This window comes from Oxyura jamaicensis, chromosome 2 (assembly GCF_011077185.1).
Source record: "Oxyura jamaicensis isolate SHBP4307 breed ruddy duck chromosome 2, BPBGC_Ojam_1.0, whole genome shotgun sequence".
NCBI classification, from domain to species: domain Eukaryota; kingdom Metazoa; phylum Chordata; class Aves; order Anseriformes; family Anatidae; genus Oxyura; species Oxyura jamaicensis.
Genome location: NC_048894.1, coordinates 81,026,465 through 81,053,773, shown reverse-complemented (window position 1 = coordinate 81,053,773; position 27,309 = coordinate 81,026,465). Strand labels below are relative to the sequence as shown.

General features: G+C 35.9%; 1 protein-coding gene across 1 annotated transcript in view; it reads right to left on the bottom strand.

Moving 5' to 3' along the window:
- EXOC2 (exocyst complex component 2) overlaps window positions 1-27,309 on the bottom strand; it is a 130,374-nt gene that overhangs the window by 44,382 nt on the left and 58,683 nt on the right. The window contains exons 12-20 of the mRNA XM_035317173.1: window positions 22,080-22,205; window positions 17,799-17,923; window positions 13,647-13,715; window positions 13,215-13,372; window positions 10,063-10,184; window positions 6,500-6,561; window positions 2,811-2,891; window positions 1,797-1,856; window positions 861-922 (exon numbers count right to left, since the gene is read on the bottom strand). Of these exons, the coding sequence (XP_035173064.1) occupies window positions 861-922; window positions 1,797-1,856; window positions 2,811-2,891; window positions 6,500-6,561; window positions 10,063-10,184; window positions 13,215-13,372; window positions 13,647-13,715; window positions 17,799-17,923; window positions 22,080-22,205 (865 nt within the window). The remainder of the gene's footprint in view (window positions 1-860; window positions 923-1,796; window positions 1,857-2,810; window positions 2,892-6,499; window positions 6,562-10,062; window positions 10,185-13,214; window positions 13,373-13,646; window positions 13,716-17,798; window positions 17,924-22,079; window positions 22,206-27,309) is intronic.

Genomic DNA, 27,309 nt, shown 5'->3' with positions numbered 1-27,309 from the left:
TTATTTGATACATGAATAACGAGTTCAAATAAACAGTTGGAACAAAAGACTAGAATTTTGTGTCAACACCCCACCATCACCCCCTGCCTCACACAAGATAATAAAGTAACCCACAGTAAGATGTCCAGAAAGCCTGCAAGAGCTTTGTGGACAGACAGTACTGCAGACCTTTCTTTAAAGCATTTTCAATGTCTTCAAGTTCTCTGGTTTGCCGCAGATTCTGCTCTATTTTTACACCTATCTAGCCATCAGAGTCATCCAAATAGCAAATAAAAATAGTATTAGGAACACAGTTAATTGGCCTCATTATAACACATATTGAGGGTTGTAATATTTGCCAGCTCTCTAACATTTCACAAAAAATATTTGTGCTCTGAAAACTCAGGCTATTCTGACTTCTTTGGTCTCCAAAATAAGTGTCTCATGAGCAATTATGGAACAACCTTTTAAGAATTTAGCAGAAATACTAATATCTAGTCGAAATAGAAGGGAAGAAAAAAAAGGCAGTGGCTACGTCTCCATGAGTAGATACTACTTAGTGACAAGGATAATTAATTCCATGTCAGGTCATGTAAAAAACAACATACTCGCTTCTACAGCACACTACTAAGCCTGCCACTGAAAAAAAATGGCATAATGAATACCATATTAATTATCTTGTACAATATTTATTACTTTACATAACTCAATTTTTAGCATAGAAGTATCTAATTGAATTTCAAAGCAACACTAGTCAGAGGCAAAAGAATTAATATGAAATATGTAACAGCAGAGGGATAAAGTCACCACCACTACCAAAATGTGAGACCTGCACCCACAATTTCAGAATACTACAGTTGGGTCATGTTTATTTTACTTACTGTGCTGTATCTATGTCACCATCAGGTTTGGTACTCAATTGTTCCAAACAGTCTATGAAAACCTAGGAAACAAAGTAATATCCATATTTTCTGTCAGAACTGAAAAATAATTTTAAATTCACTCTTACTACAGCCAATAGAAGCAGAACAATCATCATCGCCTTTCACTGTCTTAAACCTCATATGCATTAGCAGAGTTGTTAAACATTTTAAATATCTATTTTTAATTTTACATGCGTCACACTCTTTACTGGTGGCAAAAAAATAGGTGGTTTTCATCCTAAGTGATTTCTATCACATATGGCTAAAATTATACGATGACAAAAATATATGATTTGCAAAGAAGACATTGCTAATAATTTTTGTGTTCAATCTGAAGAGTTGCATTTAAGTAAACATCACAGAAGCATCACTAAAATCCAGTTTTTGCTTTTACTCAAGATTTCTTATCTGAGAATACTATAAAAATGTTTTGGAAGTCTAAAGCATGCTATTTACTGATTTCAAATATATATGGTTTTAAAATACCAAATTTTAGTATGAAGAATATTGATTTCCAACAAAAAAAATAGAATCTAGATCCTCAGCTGATGAAAATCAGCATTGCTCCTTTTATGGCAGTATATCAATGCTAGTTGACATCAGCTCAGCAAGTATCTCGAACGCAATGATGGTGGTTCAGTAAAATACTAGAACATGTCAATAACCCACACACTGAGGATTTGATTTCATCAGGTTCAGCTAGGAATGTCTACATAGTTCTCAAGTCAAACATTTGGCATGATCCCAGAGTGTATTAGAAGAACAACATACTGTCATCAACTTAAGGTACTGTCATCAGCTTAAGCTACCCTTTGGAAGTTGGGAAGGATGCAAAACATACATTTTATTGTTCACTTGTGTTCACAATTTCATACTTCAAAACATTCGAGTTACCTGCACGATCCCAATGCTTAGCTGGCACACATCCTCCTGTGTTTTCTGTTGCTGGAACACCTGAAGATGTAAGCACATTATTTCAATGGAACAGCTTCACAAAGCTTTATTCTCAAAGAAGGCCTGAGTAATCTGTCCCTTCAGAGACAACACAGTTATGTGAATGACTGCTGGGACACAAGGCTTTCTCACAGAGCAATAAGTCCAAATAAGCAGCTTGACAAGCATGAGGTGTTAAAACACTAAAGGCAAGGAAGTCCTAGTAACTAGTACACATGATGCGTAGTGCTGTTGGATAATAAAACTGCAGCTAAACCTAGGATATTTAAAGATCTCTGCACCCTAACAAGAAGGATTCACTATGCACAGCACATTCTAATGAATAATGTTCTTTAAGAAACTGGACAAGCTAGTCATGAACGATGAAATAAGGAAGGAGACAGAAACAATACCCACACAGAAGGGTGCAAGGGGCTTAAACTCCCTCAGATCACTGAGGAAACCTAAAGGAAGACCTCAGTATCATGTTTAATCATGGCCTCAATAAACTAAGTGGATGTGGATAGGCAAGACACCTGATTTAGAGTAAAGTTTGCAGAAGTAAAAAGCTAAATTAATGTTCTAATAGTAGTTCAGATGTAATACTGAGTTAAGAGAAACTCCTGGGAATAAATATATACGTATACATATACACTTATGCATACATGTGTGTGTGTATATATATGTCACATCTATGGTAATCTGAAAAGTACATTAGTAGCATTTTTGTAAAAAATAGCTTCAAAAATTTAGGTCCATCTGCCCCATATACATACAGTTAACCTTAACAGAAGGAAATAAAAGAAATATAAATGATAATAATAAAAAGCTAGCAGCACTGAAAAGGGTGCAAGTTAAAAAGAAAAAAAAAAGGAAAAGTTAGAATCCTGTATCATTCTTTGAAAGTTCTTGTTCTGAAATGTAATAGTAATTTACATAAAAAGAAGGAAATTAGAAGTATAAATCAAAACTTACACTGGCCTCTCCAGGTTTGCAGTCCAGCACAATTTTTAGAGATTGCAAGGAATGGATAATGCACTGTTCAAACTGGGATGGCTGAAAGGCAAATGACTCTTTAGCTTCTAGATAAGCATTCAATGTAAAATAAACACTACACAAGCAAATGTATAAAAATTCCATTCCATATGGCAAACTCTTTATTTGGGTTAAGGAGAAAATCACAATTCATATATTGCTAGAAGATACTTCTGAAATGATGTGATTATCTACAAAACTATTACCATAGATAATGAGAATTTTTCTCTGAGAGGAGGCACTGAATAGCCTCCTCTAGAAGGGTCATGAAAGAATTTTATAGCATTTTTTTGTGGTAGCAGATACATTACATTATAGAGGCCTATGACACATCTCCTTGATCTAAGCTGGGACATTATTTCACCTTGGCTATCTGTTATTTCTGCATTTAATTTCAGCAAAATATTTCTAAGAAAAGTGGACTGAAATTGCTTTCATATGGAGGAAAAATAAAGACTGGTTTGGGGGACTCTTTTTTTTAAACCTCCAGGGTTTCCAAACCTGAAGCATGAATGCCTTGATGCATGTACCAATTTCACTATGAAAGTGCAAATGAGTTCACCGCATCAGAGTCATTAGTCAGTTTTTCCTCATCTTTCTCTCTTCCCTGTTAAAGTCACTTTTTTTCTCTGAGACTGCCAGCTTGATATGTGGCAGGAAGCTGCTTTACAATGCAAAGAGGTATCACTGTTCTATGAAAGAGGGACATCATTCCTTTGGATATGGGTCAGAGAGACGGATGAAAAAGCTAAGCCATGTAAATTTGTGTTTTTCTGTTTTTTAAACCAGTAAATAGTTTATGACATGTCACCCACTTAATGCTTAGGAGTAATCTGTATTTCTGTAAATGCTGGGGTGGATGTGGAACATCAGTGTGATGCCTGTACGGCAACCTGAAAAGCACGAAGGAAGGGCCACTCAGACTCTCTCTATTATTTTTGGATTGGCTCAGAAGGAAAAGAACAGCAGTAAATTGCTGCTGCTATATTTTGTTTCTGTATCATAAAACACCACACCTTAGGAGAAGAGCCATTCAGATACATTATCCTTTGCGTATTATGAAACTGAGGAAAGCTGGTTCTCTGTCTTACTGTTTATCTTTCCTGGAATATGAACGCTAAAGGGGTCATTATTAACCAGTATTTCCTACCTACTTAAAATACAGTTTCTGTCTTAAGCTGAAGGTATCTCCAAAGACATTGCGTGGCCCTTGTTTATGCTCGTTATTTTTTATTACAATATTACCACAGTGAACTCTACTTCAGTAGGCAGCTAATCTCATTATGACAAAACATAATCAACTGCCACCAATAAGATCTGGCATGTCTCATCCACTGCCTCAAAAGGGGGAATCTATGAAAACGTTGTACACAAGGAATTCATGGGTGATTTCTAAATACACAAAAGGTTGTTAAGCACTTGTTAACAAAGATGCTGTAAGGATACAGCCAAAGCATTTAGTAGCAGAAGCTTTTGCAATAGATCTTTTCTCCCCCCTCTATTTTGCAGATGAATAAAGTGAAAAACAGAAATGTTAAGGGACTTGCCCAAGTCACTGGCAATTGAAACCAAGACCAGAAGCTATAAATCTGGTTATAAAACCTGAATTGCCCCAAAACACTCCTTCCTACAGTATGTATGTTGTGACTGCTTCATGCCCTCCTACTCAACTTCAAACATATTTATAGAAGCAAATAAGAAAAACTAAAAAAGGCGGTGGAGCATTCCCTTAGATAATATATACAAAGCAATTCTCCCTCCCACAGGCCCTTTCTGCTTTCGCAGATTGTTTTTAAGTCACACCTACAATGTGCTTGCAGTGTTTTAGCCATTACTCACTACTGTTTATTTCCAGAAAGCATCTCACTAGTTTATCTGAATTTGGTTTCAAGCCACTTGTTGTTTGTGTGTAGGCAATCTCCTAAATTAGTTGCTTTTCAGTTCAATTTCTCGTTATAACAGATAAGTGCTATTTATGACCTATTTATTCAGCTACAGACCAATTCCATGGTAGTATGCCTACTAAGTTATGAAGCATTTTGATGTGAACTGAACTTGTGACCTCAAAAAAAATTCTTTACTTCAGTAAACTATCCCTAAAATAAGTTGCTTAACAAATAAAGCTATTATTGTTTATCTTGGCAAAAATCATACTAAAGGTCAGCAGTAATTATTCTGACACATTTGAATAATCCTACTTAAGGCAGAAAGTCATGCTACGCATCTTTATTCCCAATTCTTGTCTCTCGGTATGTCTTGTCTCTCAGTACATGGCACAAGTCTACAAACCTTTTATTTATACTTTCTTAAAAATCAGTATTCCCCCGTAAGTCAATGAACAGAAGAGGCTGGATAGGAAAACAAACAAACAAACAAACAAAACAACAGTAGTGCTTTATCTATGTTTAATATAATACATTTTAGAGCATATATTTTAATTCAGCATTAACTGGAATATACTGCATTGATTTTTTAAAAAGGAATATTATAAATTTTCCTTTGGAAGCTTACTTAAAAATCTTGGGAAAGAAAATACTAGTTATTTACTTAAAAATATTAAAATGCAAGGTTTCACAAGGTGAGAGTTACTCTTTTTTTATTATTATTATTTTTAACATTTATAAAATGCACAGAAATGAAAAGAAACTGTACTTATGTAGAAAGCAATTTCTGAAAGAACCATTTTATTCCATTAGTGGTGACTATTTGGTTTTGGGCAGTTTCACAAATAAGCAGCTCCATGGACTACTCACCCTAGAGCTGCAAAGTTTTATCCATTTTGATCCTAAGTTTCACTCACAGAAAATGGGGGTCACTCAAGGTGTTTTTCAACTTGAACCTTGCATACACAGATTTATGTACCATCAGTTTGAGAAGAAATACTGATACCGTTCAGTAGGTGAAGTGGCAAAATCTCCATGTTAATGGTAACTGATTAGATTATAGGCATCAAAGAACTTGCGTCATACCTCCACTTCTGAAAACATTTGTTGTAGTAAGGAATGTTAGAAAGCATTCTTCTTATGTTAGAACTACACCCACATGAGAAAGAGCTGCTTTAGAAAGACAAGAAACTTATCCATCACACAGACTTAAGACCAAGCTGTGTTCCCTATTTATGCCACCTGTGAAAGAAACGAGGTACTAGGATATGAAAATGCAGCTTTCATTTTGTTGCTCACATGCCAATATTGAAGATTTACCTCAAAATAACTTCCTCTGTGATAATCCTAGCACACTTAAGAAGCTACTTTATCTTACTACTAAGTTCACAATCTCTTTTGCATTTCAGAAAATATTGCTACCTAGTAGTACAATTACCATGTCATGTTAAAATTACTTCAGACAGAACAATTTAAGAAGTACAAATAAACGTTTTGGTAAAGACAAAAAAAATGTGTTTTGTGATGGGATCTGTTAAGAAAGCCCTAAGTAACTATACCAATAGTTTGGATTTTTAATCATCCTCTATTTTCATATTTTAATAAAATTGTAGATACCAATATGCACACGCATAGACAAAGTCCAAACTAATTCAATTTCTCTGGAGAACATACAAACCAGTTTATTTGCACTTCTTAAAAAAAAAAAATCCAAAGACAGTGCCTGTAACGCACAAGTATACCCACCAACGATGTCAACCCTTCATTGTCAACAACCCAGTCTTCCTTTTCAGCTAGCCTCTTTATATCTGTAAGACAGAGAAAGAAAAAAAAAAAAAAGAGGTATTCATTTTCATTATTAAAAACTCCTTGAACTTGAAAAGATAAACCACAGACATTGGGACTGCAATGACTAGACATACAAGCAAATAGCACTAAAAGCTTCAAAGCTTTCAGCCTTCTCAAATGACTAAGAACGGAACACGTACATGGTATGCTGGTGACACCACACAGAGAAGCATATCTGTGATACATGGCAAGAGTTGCATGAAGCCCACCTTTTACTGGAAAGCTTAAAATTAAAGGAATATTGTCAAGGCTCTGGGTTTGTTTTTATTTTCTAAGTTTTTAATCAGAACATAAAATACTTAATTTTAAGAACTGAAGTCACTAATCTATTATACTGCAGCTCTTAATTAAAAATGAAAGACCATCTGCTTAGTTTTTTAGCAAAGATAAAAAGGATAGCATATAATTCACGATTAATAACTATAAAGAAGGCTTAGAGACACCATTCAGGGTCAAGGGTCCATGGTGTTGGACCATTCATGAAAATGCATGAAAGCATATGCAAAAAACTATCTTCTACTACCCAAAAGGTTTCAATTTCTACAGGCTTACTGAAGCTAAGAGGAGCTAAGACAGGATGTGAATCCAAAACTGTTGTTCTGTGAACAAAATTCTTCTGGGGATGCACTTATTCAGCATCACTTTTTTTTTTTTTTTTTTTTTTTTTTTCCTTAATGGACTTACAAACATGAATGAGATGAACTGTGCGTAGTTCATGGGGCTTTGATATACATTTTCTCTCATAAATTGCTCTTCATAACTGTCTGTATATCATGAAACTCCCTTTTAAATGGGAAATGATTTGGGTGAATTTCTCCCCCAAGCCCAAGAAAAGAGGGTAACCAATGCATGCTGAATGTTGTCTACACTACTCTTGGTGCTCTAATTAGCTAAATGAAGGAGCTTGAGCACGGTGTCATACCCTGCAATTCTACATCTCATGGAAACAAGTCTTAACAATGAAAAAAGGTATTAAGGGACTACACAGAATACATACTCTGTTTGTTTCCCTATTTAGTAAAGCTCTTATTGAACTGATATTCTTGCAGGGCTTTAGACCACGCTGGTCAGCCTTTACATGTTTTGTGGCCGTTCATTTTTGCAACCTGTTCTGAGCTAGCACAAATACAAAAACAAGAAACAAAAATAAAAAATAAAACTCAAAAAACTAATTTCACTGAAACCATTCATCAAATTCCAGTCAAATACATTCATGTAAACCCCCTGTCTGGTCTGGCAGTCACATAATCTGGCTCTCATGACCTTTATGACCAGTGATCACGCATAAGAGGGAAAGAACAGTGATTGCTTCTCAGGGCCAGCATGAGTATACTGCATTTATCTGAAGACAACAAGAAAAACCTGTGAGTGGGCAGATTTGTCCTATTTAAATAGCTAATGGTAGTGTGCTCTATTAAAATTTTTAACTGATCTGAATGCCTCTACCAACTTACAATGTGTAGTAAGAGATGAGACTGAGCTTTATATTAGCAGTCTACACGGCTCACATTTCAGAGAGATTACAGAGGGGGATTCAAGTCCAGGGGGAGCCTCTTTCACTAATATAATACAGAAATAAATATATCTGAGACCCATTTACATAGCTCCATGAAAATATCCATTAATTGTTCTTTCGCTGGTTCCTCAAAGACGACAATTTCTTCAAGGGCCCAATTAATCCAGTCCTGTCCAGAAAAATAATCTAAACACACTTAACCTAAGCAATTTTGCTTGGGCTGGTAAAGAACAAAAAAGGCACCCGTAGATAAAGCACACAGTGCAACAATATGAAATGAGAGTTGTAATAGGGGCAGGTATCTTTACTCGTTCTCTGGTTGATGCTCTGGCAAATGCATAGGACTGTTTCACTAACAGGGAATATAAGAAGCGATCAAGAAAGGCAGTCATAATTGGCTAGATAAAAGATGCATTAGCCAGCCAATATAAAATACCAAATGTTAGGGGATCTGATCTCTTTTAATTCAAGACACAGAAGGATGAATAAAGATGTTCAGACCTAACAGAGAATCATTCCTACACAGATTGGTGAATCTGCTTTATCAAAAATCTAAGTTAGAGACTACCACTAGGATTTTTCCTCCACTGAACTTATGTGGCCAGCAATCAGGACATAAACAGAAATACTGTATATGAACAAAGGACTGGGCTATTGTGATGATGCAATAAGTAGGCAAAACTATTAGGACAACAGGCTTTTTGACTTAGAGCTTCATGATTAATCACATATCTGAGTTCTCTGGACCACACTGGGGAAGTTAGGTGAATAGAGGCTATAGAGAACTTCATATTTCAAGCAAAAGCTGTGGTGAATACTTTCCATACAGAGTTTTAAAGAGACAAGACAATCTGTGTACTTGTATGGCCAACAAGATTGGTATTAATACAGGAAAACTAATGTTAATGCTGAAATTGGATTTAATCAAAGGATTAATAGACAAGAATACAATTCACATCGACATTATATCAACTAAACAATATAGACTTTGTCATTTGTTGTCAATTAAAGTTTTAAAACTTGCTTAATCAATGTAGCCACCTAGACTTAACACACTTAAGGCTTGAGGAAAATACTTAGCTTCATGTCAGCCCACAAAATAATGATGAATCATTTCAAAGATTAAAAAATGATTAAATTGAAAGATTTTTTAAAAGGCTTTTTTTTTTTTTTTTTTTTTTTTTTTTTTTAATTGAGAGCAATGAGTCTTTTTGGGGAAAAACAGAACTATTGATCTCCCCTAATTTTTAAGAGGGAGAATTATTTCTGGAAGATTTACTTCATTCAAATTCAAGTTTCAGGATATGGTAAAATGAATGGACTCTAGTGCACATAGAATCACATTAGGTTTAGAGAACGTGCTATTGGCCGTTACAATCCAGACATTTATGGGGAAAGCTATGTACACAGAAGGAGGCACAAGGATAACAATGTTAGCAAAAGGCATTGGAAAAACAAAACAAAACGCACAACTAAAATATTCCATAAAGGGTTGTTGGCATTTCTGGGGAGGTGGGGTGGAGGGTTGGTGATTTTTTTGTGAGGGTCATTGCTGATTTAATTTACAGAAAAACTTTACAGAAGAACTCAAAAAAGAAAAGCTACGTGTTGAGATAAATCACTGTCTCAACCAAGAGGAGATGGATCTAAACTGCTCTATCCATTAGATTAAGGGAAGAAAAGATTCAGAATACAGAATGTTCTCTGAACCATGAAATGTTTCAGTAATTCTTGTGAGATATATTACAGAACTCAGAGGAGTCCACTGCCCCCTTCAAAATCTTTAACAAACATCATTATTATCCAGAACATGGTTTGGCATAGCTGGAGAACAGAGGAAAGGAGAGGAGAGGAGAGAAACGAGAGAAAAAAAGGAAAATAAAAATAAAAAGGAAAATAAAAATAAAAATAAAAATAAAAAGAAAGATCTGCAGCCTTTTATTACCTTCAGCTGTATGTTGTAAGGTCACTATAATGCAACGTACACGAAGATCCAAAATAAGATCCTGGATGATCTGAAGCATATCATTGGGTATCTCAAGTGCAGTAAGAGACTCAGAACTAAGCCTGAAAATAATAATAATAATAATAATAGAAGTTTAAATCTGTGTAAGTTCTTTAACAGATAAGCTACATTGAATTTTTGTAAAATCTTCTGTGTATGTGAATACAGTAGCTCCACCCACAGTAAGTCTTTGAAAACTGGTTACCCTGGTGAGAAAAGTTTACTTATTTGCTTAATTCAGAAGCATGCAAATACGTTTGTTTTTCTGTAACGTTACAATAATGTCATCATAGGAAGATGCCGACATTTCCCACTGCCCTCCTGCACTTTCCCACCTGCCTTCCTGCATCCCTCTCATCTTACAATCAAAAATAATCCCTCTGGAGCAGAGGTAGCTTTTTTGCTGTGTTTATATGAATGTCTAGATCAAATCCTAGGTCCTCAACTGGGTTTCTGAGGCATCGTCTACCTGTATTAAACAACAAAGTGCAATAAAAAGGTATGTGGCCATGTGTCAGATCACAATGGTACACACATTTAAGGGACCAAAAATACAGCTACTGCTGCACAAAGAATGAATTTGTTGACTGTTTTGTTCTGAACCAGGACTGGGCTCAAATCACCAAGTTTTGTAGCAGAGGATGGTAAGATTCATTTATATTTTCCCCTTTAGAAACAGCAACACAATAGCTGCTTAGAAAGAATTTCATTTCAGCTTTTGACTAAAAGACTGTTGTTATTCAGACTTTAGTTAGGGACACAAAGTGAGGTTTATTGCTTGTTTCCGTCTCTTGAATACATAAGCAAAGACAATACTGAGCAAAGCACAGGTACCAGAAATTGCCAAAGAACAGCATTAGGAAGGTACAAACAAATACGTTTGAGTAGTAAGTGGAACATTTCCAGCCATCCACCTGCAAACTCTAGTTTTTTACTCCTGGTGTTGGTCATAATGCATAAAAACACCACCATTAATTGCTAACTCCATTTCAACTCCATAGTTTTAACTCCAAAAATGTCATTCAGATCCTGACTGCAATCAGCTCAGCATAACGACTGAATTGATAGATTACATAAATCTGCATTATCTCAGTCATTCAGAGAACGCAGAATGTAAACAGCCATCTGTGAGACATTTAAGTGACTTCAGATGGCATAGAAGTCCTGTACTCGGAGTTGATTGCATTCCCAAAGGAGCACACAGCTTTCACAACTCCCTTTTCCTCATACAACTCATCCTAATGTACACACTTTTCTAATCCCTACAAGGAGGATAAAGTCTTGTAGTCCATGGCTTCACTTTATTGCATAGCTCTCATTTATCCTTTGGAACCTACTTCTTATACTGGGATATGACAGAGTGGGATACAAGGCAAAAAAGCATGTAACCACCCCACTTTAAGCTGTTTGATGTATACAAACAAACAGAAAAATTAAGATACAAGCACTAATTTGGGAAATGACTGATCCCATCATGTGCTTCCTGATGACTATATGTTGGAAATTATAAAAATTAGACCTAACCCATCATGTAACTTTGCGACAAGTAAAGTTTATATGTAACGTGTAGACTACTAATGAGAGCAGTCCAACTTCTTTGTTGGTGAGAGTCACAAGAATGAATTAGATTGTCAAAGAATGCAGGAGCTTGAAAAGAAGACCTGCAGTACTTGCAAAAATTTAAGATGTGGTCATCATTGATTGGCACCATATTGTGGTATGTTCAGTACCTCTTCTCCAGATTGCCCCTCTTCTCTACTTTTGACTGCTTTGCATTAAACCCTAGCTCATTCCTGTGAAGAGCCAGAGCAGGCACTAACAACATGAGGGGGTGAAAAGAGGGGGAAGAAGAGACAGTTTCCCATATTTCAGTTCTGGTACTCATTACTAGGGCATTAGCCAGAAAGCAGAATACATAGAAAAGAGTCTTCATGTATCCTATAACCTTATACTGGATCATATCTCAGATGGCAGGACTCTGACACACAACCAACCTTCAGATAATCTGTTGGTCAAATTGCCAAGCCAGTGCAAGTGGTAAATCCTAGATTTTTAAAATTTGAGTGAAATTGGATTACTTTTCATAAAGGGGCAACACGTGTGCTGAAGCCTGTTCCCTCACCCCTTAGTGTATTTTTCATCCAATGCCAAGTCCATTCCTTCTTAAATTGGAAGCTTTCCATAAAATTCAGCCAGAGTAAGAAAATTCAACCATTGAGAAAAAAATAATAATAATCCACATGAAATTCAGATAATGTAACTGACAACAGACTTCTGGAAAGTGTTAAACAGACTTAACAACAGGTGTATGTCATTGTTAGCTCCATCTGTAGTAAGAGTTAACTACATGTGAATTAACATATAAGTAAGAGTTAACTACACCCTTTCTTTTCATCAACTGTGTTTTGCTTGTTATTTACTTTGAAACCTGCAAGTAAGAACTATGGTATTAAATCCAGGTTATTTGAATTTCCAAAAGATAACGATGATGCATATACCCTCCATGGACAAATGGAAGCCAATTCCATGTATTTATTGAGACATTTTGCAATTGATGACATGCACATCACTAAGTTTATAAACAAACATAATTATAAGCAGAATGACATTATAAGCAGGAGCATCGCCTTTCATAAGACAACTGTGAAAGCAAATTGTGATTTGAGAATGATACTATACTGAGAGGCATGTTATTTTTATCTATTTCAGCAGAGATGGGAAGATATGCAGTAAATGAAGCTGATAATTGCAAAGCTGCCTACCTCATTTTACCCTAAAGAATCATATCCCATTTCATTCATGGAGCACCTATGCTGTGCCATGCAAATCATTTATTCAACCCTTTCCTAAGGTGGTCTACGGAAAAATGAATATATTATATCATTTGTATTAAGAACATATCATGAGACATTACAAATTAAACTTGCTTATAGAATCCTAAATCTGCCCTAAGCTATTTTTCATGATCATATTTTTGAAAGCATTAACATTCTTAGTACTCAGAGTATTTAATGAAACGAACAGAACAATTTGTGTTAAAACATACACATTCCAGGAATAGCATCATATTGTAGGTCAACAGCTCCATTTACCTTACTGTCTGGATAACATGTGTTAGCCACTGGCCAGAAAGTTCAGTTTTCATCTCCCAGCCACCATACTGTCTTGATTCTCCTTCTCTGAGACTGAATGGAAGCAAAGCTCCACGGATAAGTTTCACCAGAGAGTGCATCACTTCTTGAATCATTTTCTGAATCAGAATAAGGAAAAGAAAAATCAAGCTCTATCAGTATGCTTAAGAAGATAATCCATACATTTGCTATACTTGCTATACACTTGCTTTACTTGCTAGACACAACATCTTGTAACATGATTTACATGATCTACATGACAGAGAGCGTGGAAGGATGAGGTGTAAGGGCACAAAGATGATTTAAGAAATCTGATTTTCAAGGTGGTGATGCTAAAATATCCAGCTATGACAGGCAACTGAAAGAAAGCAATGTTTACTCCCCATAACTTACCTTGAAATCATTTTGTCTTTGCCTAGCGTTTTTCTTCGATCTTTCCATTTGGCCAGATTTTTCAGCAGTCTTGTGAAAATGAGAAAATTGAAAAGTGTAAGTATCTCATAACCACTGTTAAAATAATTCTGAAAAAGGGGGGTTTCAAAGTGAAGAAGTGAAAACCGAACACTGAGTTTATGATGTAATTATAAAAACTAACTCATGCCATCTGAATAGGCAGACTATACATATCAATAAACTTTACTTGCAGTAGATCAGTGCGCAAATGTTTTATTCTGAGGAACAATATGTATTTAAGACAAAGTTGGAGACAAATATAAGAGTAGCTCAGATAATTTCAACTTCATGAAGTCAACATATTCTCGTTAGTTTAATGAGAGCTAAAACATATACAGTCTAATTGTGCATCAAGTTTGTATGAAGAAACTATTTTCTCAGCGTGGAAGGTGCCCAGAGCATCACTATGAAGTGACAGACAATTTTTGGAATGAGAGCAATTTGGAATTACAACATGGATAGGGGAGTGTTTCTTTTTTAAAATTTTTATTTTGTGTGCGCGTGTGATTTTAAGAGCAGCATTTTGTTGAAAAAGCCCTTGAAATAATTCAACTAACTGTAAAAAAGACTCTGCAAAATAATCATCATCTCAATGGACAGTTCATATTTTTGAGAACTGAGGAACGTGAGTACACTTTGCATGAGACAGTTACAGTTGAAGAAAAACATGGTTTGACTAATAGTCTTCCTGTTTGTAGTTCCAGCCTTCTGTGGAGTCTACTGAGAACCCAAAGCAAATTATACCGAAAAAGTTATTTAAAATACTGTGTTAAGTGCAGATAATAGAGTTCTATAGTTAGAAAAATCTCCTATTTAATGTATGTACAGCAACATCTACTGGACAAGGATTGCAATAACATGACAACACTTTATTCTCAGAGACTACGTTTACTTTCAAGTCATTAACTTGAAATGCTGTATTTTTTGAATTCCATCTCTAGCAAAAATGTTTCACATTTTTAGAATAAAATACATCTTTTGAAATGATCATAACTTAGAAAAAGAACTAAAACTGCTCAACCATTCTGGAAAATAGATAGCTATGAAACTGTTGTGCTTTAAAGCTCAATTGTAGAGTTTCAGATGAGAAGAACAAAACTTTAGAATTACTTCAATGTATAATAAATAACCACTTCTCTTTTTTAATGCCTTAAAAAGAAAAGAAGCAGTATTCCTTTAAACCTCAGGTATCAAGTTAAAATTCATACCGTTTTGCAGCTGGATTAAAGAACAACAAAAAGTTCAGAGATCTTTGATATCTTTCTTTTCTTAGTGGTTTTGCTGAAGACCAATCTTAAACCTTTCCTGCACAGACAGACCAAAACTATTTTGTGGTAAAACCAACGGTTACTACTCACATATGCTACTTCACCTAGAGTGATTCAAAGAACTACACTTTTTAAACTGTTGAAAATATCACGTAAATCTTTAACTGACAATATTTTAAGGCATAGAAGCTAACCTTTCAGAAGCAAAAAGAACACCCCCCCAACCCAAAAAACCCTACAAACCGAACAAGAGAAAATAAACACTGCTTGTTATTTATAAGTGGGGATTTTCTTTCCCCATTTTTACAATGTCTTGTGGACTTGTTCAAGTTAACTGAAATGACCGTCTATGCCATTTTCACAGGACTTTTCTCACAAAACAGTAGCGTGTCACTTTGCTTCCGGAATGACAACAAACAGCAAGTAACACAGTAAATAAATTTCTCACAGAACAAATAAAATCTGTATGTTTTCTTATAGAAAAACATATACATCTTGAACATAAAAACCTAAAACATGTGAAGTCTTGAATGAGACATGGTGGCATATTTTGGGTGCTCTGGAAGTCTTCTAGCTCGTGCCACTCTGTCCTCTCTATCACGCTCTGTTGATTTATGGCATGCAGAAACTCAAAAGGAACAGAGGGCACAGTTCCTCCTCTCTTCCCTAAGAACTTGGAGGGTTTTGCATACGGACCAACAGACCACAAGATACCAAGCATATGGTGGGTGAATTTCTTACAAGCTCAGAATCTGTCCCAACAGAAGAAAAGTATAGGTACCTTTCAGACTAATGGAAAAACTACCTCCTCCTTTTCTTCTTCTTCTTTTTTTTTTTTTAATAATTAATATGGAAACGATGTTTTGATTAGACACGACATAAGATCACTGCATTTTCCACTTGGAGTCATTCTCAAGATCAAAATTTCCTCAACCACATTTACACTACAAGTCTCAGTTTCTCTAGAAATTGCTTTCCTTTTCACTTTACTCAGTGAAAGAAAATCACAATAACTTAAATTTGTAAAGTCTGATTTCCAATAGTACTGTTATCAAATATGAAAGCTGTCATTTCCCTTACAAAATAACTTTTGTGAAAGCTAACAGTACCAAGATTTATTCTTGATTCTACCTCCTTCACAGAATGGCATGAGTAAATGTAATATCTTTCTTTTGATTTTATCATGTGAAATTAAGATTATGAATGGAATCTATTTCACTAGGGCTGCTAGGAGCTGTATATTGTGTTTTACATAGTAGCTATCAGTATCATCATTTGAAAACATTACACTGGATATCAGACAGTGACAATAAATAGAACTGACAGCTTGAGAAATTAATTCATCAGTTAGAGAAAAGGGAAAACAGCAAAACAGGCATCCAAATTGCCTTTACCCAACGTTAATTTGTTTTGTTTTCTACTAAATCTGCAAAGAGTAATAGTTAGCTGTCACTGTAGCTCTATTTTAGGGATTATTTTCTAGTGGAATAGCGTAACTGTGATGACTTAGGGACACACTTAGCACAGCAGGACACTGTAAGCATGAGAAGATTTTATCTCAACTGATGAAATGATATTGTCACCATTAAACAGAGAAGTTTTAGATGCACAAACCTTTATGCTTAAATATAGAAACACAGAAACTTTAATAAAGAGAAGCTGATATGAATAATACATGTTGAAAAGCTTGCTTATTTTCTGCCTGATTCGTAGTCACCCAACTGATGCTACATCTACTTGCAGACGTGCAGTCACAAGACTTTGCAGTGATCACTGTGCAGATTAAGTGTGAATTAGTGCCTTGTAATCTGTTGATGGAATGGAGCAGTACCTCTCACTGTGCTTAAATCATGTGTTTGTCTTTGTCAGATTCGCACCTTGGGAATATCCCATCACTACAGATCTCCTTCTGGAGAAAGAACAACACAGCTCGAGGACCAGAAGTGAACTCTATAAAACATTCTGTGACCAGCTTTTAACAATAACACAAAACCAAAAGGTATTATATTCATCTGCTAACGATTATGATGGTAAACGGTATACTACCCATACCAAGTTAATTATGAAATGTGTCCTTTTCAAATGTGTTAATAGTGTGCACATAAAAATGGCACATTATGGCATGAATTGTTACTTTTTTTTTTTTTTTTTTTAATATTTTCTGCATCTCAGAGTATCAACATTCTATTTAAGGAATTTGTAGAAAACAGATCATCTCAGCGAAGACTAGGCGCACAGGTGACGGCAGCTGACTACTTTCAGACTAGACTCCCTGTAGCATTTCTGTGTACACCGCTTGTCTTGGTCATTTTACAACTCTGGCGTTGAACCTATCTTCACTTCCAAGTTCTTAAAGCTCAAGAAATGAGTACTCCTGTTCCAGAGAAATGAAGCATTCTTTTTTCTCTCTGACTTTGTCTCTTAGAAATCTCTATCCTTCAGCCAATTTGCTATTTCTTCAGATCACCAAAGAAGGGCAGCCGGTGACCTATGATCAGGAGGTGAAACTACACAGATGTTGACTCCACCATCCGGAACACACACACAGAGGCAGAATTCTGTAATTCCAGTGTATGCTTTATTCTTTTAAAAATAAAGAACCTCACTTCTATAGGCTAGTATTACCAGACAAGCTACTTGTCACCATTTGTAATAAACCAAAGGTAGCACCTCTTTCATGTGTAAGAGTTTACAAATTGTTTTATAAACCCCTCAGATTAAAAAAAATCCAGTCACTTCTTCCAGTGAAATATAATACTTCAAACGTAATTATTATGGAACTTTGTTATTTAGAAGTCATTTATATACAGGAATCCGTACGTACCTCACTGAATAAACTTCCATTCACGTAAGAAATCCAGAGCTTCCAGAAGTTGGGCAGCTGACTCACAACAAGTTTTGTCAACTTTTCAACAAACACAACTTGTTGAGGTGCTTTATATCGCCAGGCTAAAAAGGGGGAAAATAAGAGGGGGAAATCAAAAATTAAAAAACTTTGCATTAATAATAAAATAGATAAAATAATAAAAAAAGGTTTGCTGTTGCCTTGTATTACACAAGTGATTATACAGTACAGATACAAAACCTTTCAGGTAGGAGTGGAAAAATGTAACAGGCTGGTCCATATATATGCAAATAATTGGTACACATGCAAGTTCTTTCTTATTTTCTCATATGCTTAAGTCATATGCTTATGTCATGTACAGAATGCACAGACAATTCACCGAACAATCCATTCAACTGGTCTTCTGTCTTCAAACCTCTAAAAGTTATGGTAACATGACTTTTTCAAATCAAGACCTTCGAAATTTCAGATGATGAGGTGGTGATGCTAAAGAATCAGGGCTGCTAGGACGGGTTTGGTAAAGGTAAACAATGGGAATGGGAAGATCTGCTTTATTTCTAGCTCAAAGAATTTTCCATTGTGGCCTGGGGAAAGATGCCAACCTCTCATCTTCATTTCCATTTGTCTGGTAAAATCTTTTCTCTGGAAAACAGGGAAGATTCCAATATTGTTGTTAAAACTCAGTAAATGTAGCACTAAGTATATACCGAGATTCTTGGATGAAGAACACAATCAGAATTATCATATAACACTGCCACATCTCTCACTTCACCAACCTACTTACAGCCTTGCTACACTGGCTATTAAAACAAAATAGCTTACATTTTGGCAGCAGATAACTTTTCTCAGTTTCTTATCAAATGGGGCAAAAGAGACTGGCAGAGGAAAAGTAAAGAGAAAGCTGAAAATGGGCAGAAGAAAGGTGTTGATTCATATGAAAACCAAAGGAAACTGAAATTTTTCTCTATAACCATCCACCTTCTCCACAGAACCTTTCTTGACAATGATGTTTTTAGCAAACCAGGATATACAGGCAATTCTTACATGCTAGAAGACTGTTATATTTCATCTTATTAACTAGAGTCTACTTTAGAATGTTGGGAAAATAAACAGATTTCTGAAAAGATCATTTAAATATAGATATGTATATATATATATATTCCTTTTTTGCTGTTGTTATCTTTTTAAATAAACTGTGGTCTTCTATAAATGAAAAAACTAAAAACATGGTATTACCCCACGTAACTCTGGAAATGCAGAAATTTTTTTTGCCTTTAACCTGCCAGAGAATATTGTCCATACATATTAGGAGTTCACCATTTAGGCCAAAACAGGTGCCTAATAGCACATTAGGTAACTAGTGCACATTACCAGAGCCTCACTATTTTATCGTGTTAGTAGCTGGTCTTCAATCTCCTTGAAGCACACCATGCCTTCAGAGGTGCAGGTCAAGTACTGGTCCACTTGTTTACTGGATGGATAAACATCTCCACTAACCAAAACATTCTTTTTCATTATGGAGAAAAAGTTTAGGGATTGTGAATTAGTATTCAAGAATCCAAAATCACACTGGAAACCCAAACTTAGGAGAGAGACCCTGACATAACTGAAGTGTAATACTCAGCTCATAGCGCTGTTCCTGTTAGGAACCACAAAAACAGTGAAGTTCAAACAGCAAAACTTGTACCATGGACACATAGATGTCAGAGATGCACTTTTGCCAGCTTAGTTTATGACAGTTAGAGAACTGGTCTAGACCCAGTAGCAGAAAAAGCCTTCTTACTAACATAGACTGTGACTGTGCCAGGAAGCTGGGCCAACACTGCTATAGCAACAGAGGCTCTGTAATGCCAACAAACCAACTTCTAACCAAAAGATTTTAATTTATCCTGGAAACCATATCATCTTTGCCAAAAGCTCCAGTGCTAACCTAAGGTTACGACTAGGGACGCCTGTTCCTAACTACAAACACAAAATTTACTTTATGTATGATACTCTTTTTCCTTCCAGGAAGAATACTTCAGGGCTATTTCAGAGGCTGTCTTAGTCTCAAGTCTGCAGACAGCAGATACTTCTTAGAATAAGTTACCGCATATCATGGCAAAAGGACATTCAGGGCATAAATAACAGCATAGTTGGACTTCGTTGCTAGAGAAAGCTCCAATCTATGTGAAAGATTTTCTTAAAATTTGATCAAATATTTTCTTTCATTCTATTTATTCTATTATAATCTGTGCTATAACGTCCCAATGATGAAACTAGATGAAACTAGATTTATTGTTCATACGTTCTCGCAAACACACACTCAAGCCAGAGCTGAATTGTATTTGAATACTGCAAATTCAAAGCAATTTGTTCAAAAAAAATGTCATGTACAATGACTGTCAATTACATTGTGGAGTAAAACCAAATGAAACCAAAAAAAAAACTATGCCATTCCTCAAATTTTCTGAAAAATAAAAGGGTGCACATGCAGCCTGAAAAGAGAGTAAGTACATAATGGCACACTTGGAATGGCACCTTGTGCACAGGTATCATAAATTTATTTGCTTTGGATCTCCGCTCTGAGAACAGCAAGACAGCAAAGCCCTCACTCAGCTCTTCCTAAGCATGCAGTGGGTGCGAGCACCTAAGTAGCAATGAACTTAAGTCAGAGGGCAACTCATTCTGACTCTAGGGTCTGTGCTGGATTGGACTCCTACGGTATTGTGATGTTCTGATCCTCCGAATTTCCTTTAAATTTTAGTTTAAACTGCTGGCTACAGAATATGAAAAACTTGCTGAAGACATGTCTTTTCCAGGTTGTAAAAGGTTACGGATCCATAACTAAGAATCTGAAGCCAAATATAATCAATCAAACTGGAATTGCCTTCACTAAATGTAACTATTTAAGTTGAGAGGAATGTTAAAGGATTTACACAAAGCAAAAAAAAAAAAAAAAAGAAACTGGATTAATTATACTGCTTTGCTACATTGTCTGTACGTGTATTAGTAGTGTTGCAGAAACCACTTCAAAACATGCAAGTACTACATAGAAACCAAGAGCTTGTATTAATGGTGGCTCCGAACAATCAGCAATTCACTGTTTTGCTCTGTAAATACCAGGCTTTGGGCTGAGAAAGGACAAGGTTAACAGCAATACAGTAATGCAATTAGTCAGTATACATGTATATGTTGAAATACAAACATTCAGTTTCAAATCACAAAGTAATTTAATTTTCTCACTTGTAAAGTTACACTGTGGCACCACAAGAATGTACAATTCTTTCATTATTCTTCACTATGTTCTTGAGAGATTCCCTTCATTCTTCTTTGTGCTCAAAAAGATCAGATATTTATAGATGTTTTTTCAAGTAAGCCCACAGAGTTGGGAGAAGAGCAACATCAAAGCAGAACAAAGCCAGAAAGTTCTTCATAAAAAAATTGCTTTCTGCATAGCTTCAAGAACTAAACAAAACAAAATATCACACCCCCAACTGGTGTGAATGCTGAACTTTCTGAAATAAAACTATTAAAGCATTTATGTCAAAACTTATGCTTCAAAGTTTCAAGCAGCTTGGTAAGAAATGACCTCTCCTGTGAAATGCATGTCTTCTGACTCCTGTGATTTCACTATTAAAAGACTCCTGTTGTTTGGACAAGGTGCACTGAAGACACTCTTGACACACAAGGGCTCCGTTGGTTGTGGACACACTGCTCAAGCTAAGTCATACACTTTTGTTTCCCTTTCTAGGTTCAGAAAATAAGGAACCCAGAACTGGGTATGTGAAGTCACAGGAGGAGCAAGTACAAGATCTGTCTCAAACGCACACAAAAGATGTAACAACAGCAGTGGGAAAGCAGGTTGTTATGTAAAGGGGGAAAAAAAATCTGGTACTGTGGAAAAAATTGAGAAGATTTTAGTTATGAACTGCTTTTTACTCCTGGAAAAACAACAGCAACAACAAAAAAGAAACAGAAGACCCTCCCTGATAAGCAACGATAATACATGAGAATTAAAAGCAAAGGCCCTAACATTAAAAACAAAACATTCGGAGTGAAGTTTCAAAATTCACCTCTAAGACTTTGTCTTCACAGGGTTCTAAAATAATCTATAGTAGCACGTAATGTTAGTAATGATGACTGGACAGATTTGCTGTCTACCAACAAACCAAAACAATAAACACACAGAATCTAGGTTTCTGCTTGTTTTTCTGACTGTGCAGCACATTGGATATAGGGAATTACAGATTTGTGTTTCCAAACAAAACAGATGCCTACCATCATCACGGCCAGACTGAAAACTGCTGCCTCTTTTCAATGAAGCAGTTTGACTGAGGTGGCCAATTGGAGATGGACGCACATCACTGTCCAGGTCTAACATGGGGCTGTGGATCAATGAGGTGCCTATGGAGGGGGAAAAAGAGTAGTAATAATGATTTTGCACATCAATTGACATGAAAATGCATATGGATTCAGATTTAGTTTGGAAGTGATACAAGACTAAAGTTATCTATCAAAAACATTGTTAATCTTGCTTATTTAGACGGTTTGTTCATCCACACTAATGCTATTCAAAAACACTGCTATTGACTCCTATAACAAAGCCAAAAACCACGTGAGAAATGTTCTTTGGATGGTATGTCTCAGCTTTTACAATTAAGGCCCTACAATTAGTTGTTTGAAAGCCATGGATAAATATGTATTTATGCCATTAATGACATGACACACCCTGGCATACGCCTGAATATACTTTTCAACTGCAAAGTCTTCTTGTGTCTCCAGCTGAAGCAGTAAAGGGCAGAGTATTTATTACTTCTTAGATGCTTGACCTACACAGATTTCAGGTATTAAGAATCCACCCATCATGAAGCAATGAACTAATTGCTCCATATTCCTGTGCATGTCTATAAATCACCCCCTATGTACACATGATTCCAAACACAGAACTTATTTTGCAAGGAACCAGTTACTGTTTTCAAATTAATTATATTTTGAGTGTTTGTCCATATGTAGATATGGACACTAGAAGAAAGCCCTAAGCAATGATCTAACTTGGTGGAGGTGTATACTTGGAGTCTAATGAATGTTCTGGGAAACAATTTCATAGTGAGAAGACCATGACGATTTTTTACTTTTGTTTTTAAATATACTAAAGCGCTGCTGGTATTTCTCTTAAAGTCTACAGTGATGGTTTATGCATCTCACTTTACAAATACATTTCTGAAAGTTACAACCAAAAAGGATATCAGCAGTGGCCAAGCGAGCTGTAACACAGCTGAACTTGAATTAATCACAATTCATAAGGAATTTTGTAGCAAGAATCTTGGAGTTTGTGTTTATATTGCTTGATCTTTTCCATCAATACCTCCACTCACTTAAAATAACAGGAAAGCCACACAGTAAGAGCGCTAACTCTAACACGACTATATACAGAAACAAGAATAACACAAAATAAAAAGGACTTGAAGTATGTTCCTTCTGAATTTATGTTTCTGTCAGACCAGTGTTGCAGTAAAGACACACCTAGTCACTGTACTTCAACAGCCAGGATTTAAAGAACAATATTAAACACTGTGAAAATCACTGCAAACTTCCAATAGATGACAGTATTGTTTTTTGGTTCTTTTTGAAAATAATTTTTCCTCCCGTAATTTTTATTGGCTTTTAAACAAATTTCCTGTGGCCTCAAGGAGGCACTGTCATTACAGAGCTGTCAGTTCCCTGCTTCTTGTTATTACCATTCAAGCTATAAAATACCTAAGTAAATAGATCTATTTGCTACATAGTTGAAAACTGCAATAGATACACTGTGTTAATTGGCTATGTTTGGCCTGCATTATGAATATGTTGAATATTCAACTTCTACACCACTTATTAAAATTGGCTTATATCTATTACACCTTGAAAATTAATGAATTTTCAGCTATATGGAATCTGCTGCAATGGGCAAGTAGCACCATGGTCAGTTTCTACTATAAACTGGGAAAAGACTTTTCCCTCTGAATTAACTAAAAACACGAGTAAGGAAGAAAATAAAGCTATCAGAAGTTTTTAGAGTTGGTATGGATGCTGCAAATAGTTAATTATGAACATGTACTATGCAACTGCCCATACAACAGAGATCTGTGTAAGGTCACATATCTTCTGCATTTAGGAATTAAATGCTTATAACTTCTAAAACATATCTTAAATGTTGTAAATTTTCAATAATTAACTTGTGTGAAAACATTCCAGCAACCGTGCAGAAAAAATTAAAACAATGTCTTCTTTTTTGATTAAAAAAAATATGCGAGATGCATTTGATACCTTGCAGAGATTCTACTCAAAATAAAAAGAAAATTGCATAAAATATTTTAAGAACTATTAAGTGTCTCCCATAGTTCTTTGGTTTCCATAAAAATTTGTCTCTGAGATTCATATCTGCCTTTTATTTGGTTGAATATAAATACATGCCCAGAAACACAAATCAGAACTGTCACAGGCATTGCTAGTTAAAAAGCACATATATTTCATATGTAAAAATAAAAAGTAGCAATGCTATTTCCACAAAAACTACATTTAGAAAAAGGCATGATACCCCAAAAATTCCCTCTCTGATGTCTTCATGTAGGATTTATGCTCTCACCCTTCAAACACCTTGTTAATAGGGGGAATTTCTTGTAAACGGATGGTATCTAAAAATGACAGTGCCAATTAAACCTCAGAATTAAGAAAAACAGACACACTTACCAAAACATCTTAATGTGAATTAGTTCAATTAAAGCCATTTGCCTGAGGTAGCTGAAAAGCTAAAAATTCTGTATTGCTGATGATATACTAACCCCACGTCGCCCAAATGGTTTATATATTCACCAGTAACAGAAAACACGTAAAGAATACTCTCTTGTTCCACCAGAAAAACCACATCATCAGTTTGCAGCCGTACCAGGAAAAGAAAGTTTAACATGAACTAATTTCTTAATTGGTTGTCTAGCATTACAAGCAAGTATAACACAGCAGCAGGGAACTACAACAGCACATATACCCTCAGGACTAATAAACATCTGGATTACATTAGCAATGCTGATCTTGCTTGCAGCCGACCAGAAGATAGCGCTTGAAGACTGCACACTAATGCATATATCTTGTGTTTCTTTTTTTTTTCTTTTTTTTCCTTTTTTTTTTTTTTAAAAAAAAAAAAAAGGCCGGGGGGGGAGGGAAAGAAAAAAAAAAAGGAGTAAACTTAACTAACAATTTTTCTCCCACCCCAATTCATTCCCTCTCTGGAGCCATGAGCTTAATTTTAGCAGCATAATGTAATACAATTAATTAATATTAGTATGAAGTGTAGACACTAATATTTATAAACCTAAATAAACTACCCAAATAATAATTTACTGCTTATTCATTATCTGGTTTGTATGCTATTTCTACATTCTTAGATCCTGAATATCGCAGAGCAAGAATCTCAATTTTTAAGAAATTAACTTTTTACCATGCTAACAGTTTTTAAGATATCGTATAAGCAAACGGTACGAAAAATACATTCCTGGCAGACATCCGTTTTTTAACAAACATACTGCATCTTTGAAGTTACACAAGTATTTTTTTTCCCCCAAAATACAGCATCTACATGGAACGTATCTGTCAGTGACTACAGTGCCAAGTGTATATTTAACCAAGGAAACACAGGAAAAATAAATGTACTACATTCTCCTCTTCTACCTCGTCATGACAAGTAAGTACACGAAGTATAATTAAATCCTCCTTACAACTGTAAAATCATGAGATCAAATAAGAAGTTTTGAGGACCTTAATATTGCTTTAAGTTTTTCTTTTTAAAAGATTTTATTGGGTTTCAGCTTTTTGCACATATATTTTAAAGGTATGCAGAATAAAATTGAGGTTATTCAGATACTGTGTGAAATACAAACAGTAGTGTGTTTTTTTCAGACCTCCCTGTTAAGATTAGTAAGGTATCACCTGAATAAGGATTTTAATAAATTACAGTGCAAGCACAATGCATTTTGAGGTCATTTACTTTATTTGGTTTCCACTTTTCTCCAAATTTATCAATACCAGAGTTGCTATAGGATACGTATATGCCTACAGCATTTATGGCGGATGTACACACTTTGACCCCAGCTTTTGTACACGTCGTTGTCTGCATGCTCTTGGCACGCAGCACGTTGCAGCCTCAGTGTAAAAGACACCTAGAGTGAAATTTGCCTAAAATACGATTTTTCCATGATCAATGGAGCCTTTAAAAGCAGCTCAACGTTTGTCTTTCAAACCCATTGCACAACCGAGTGCAAGACCCATGCGTCGCGCCACAGCCCCGCTTGCTGTGTCCCCTTGCTGCCCAGCGGAGCGAGGCTCCTGGTGGGCGTCAGGCCCACCTCACCTCCCGGCTGCCACCAGGCCCCGGCCGCGGCTCCGTCAGCCTGTCGCAGCGTTAATGTCCCGCTGAAGCTTTATAAAAGGCTTTTTGCAAAAGATACAGAGTGACCTGGAGATAATGCAGGGCCAGTGTTTTTCGCAGTGACAAAAAAAATAAATGTTTACAAGTGGCCAGCCTCAGGCCGAGTAGTTTTTCAGTGTGATCCCCCATGGCAAGTCAAACACCAGTCATTACACGGACTAAATGCATAACCACGGCATGTATATGAGCATAACTAGGACTGTACAGATGTGCAACCAGGTGAATACAGTTACTGTGTTCTTTCATCCATTATGTATCTCGCAGCGAATTTTCTCACAGGCTACAATGGCGAGGGAGCGCTGATCTATAGCCTCCGGACGCTCTGAAGGGCGGCAGACTTCCTTACCACCCTTAAACACCTTTGAACATTTTTTCCTGCGCACAGCGGGCCCTTGTCCTGTGCTGCAGCCTGACCACCCACTGTTGCTTGTTGACCAAACACACGGTGCCTGGAGCCTGCACTGACACGACCAGGATAAGATTCCTTTCAAGGACGCCGCAGAGAGAATTTCAATTTGTCTGGGCAAAAAAATTAGGCAAGCAGAAGAAATTACCTAAAAATTAACCTGCTCAGCAAATGAATGATTGCATTTTATTCTTTTTCTTGAGTACTCTTTTTGTTCTAACATTACATAAATGTTTATTTGGAATCTGACAGTTTTAAAAGATCAACAAGAAAATGGGTTGTATTTCTAGCAAAGAGATGAGTGCTAAAGATTAAAATTGCAGCACTTCAGGGAAAGAACATTTTTTGAATACATTTTCAAATGTACTCCCCCCTCACCCCCACAACTTAAGGTTAGTCGTTGTTATTCTAAATGTATAATGAAATGATTTTTTTGGTTTACCACATAAAAGGCAATTGGGCCTACTATTATTTTGAGTGGTGTTCTAAGTATTTCACATCACAATCTACGGGTAAGCCTTACTGTCAGTTCTGCAGGCCAAAAAACACTGAAGCAAGTCCAAATACTCTGAGTTCAGCATATAAACAGAAATGATGTCATTTTACTAGGGTGAGCTCGAGCGGACAGTGAGATCTTCAGC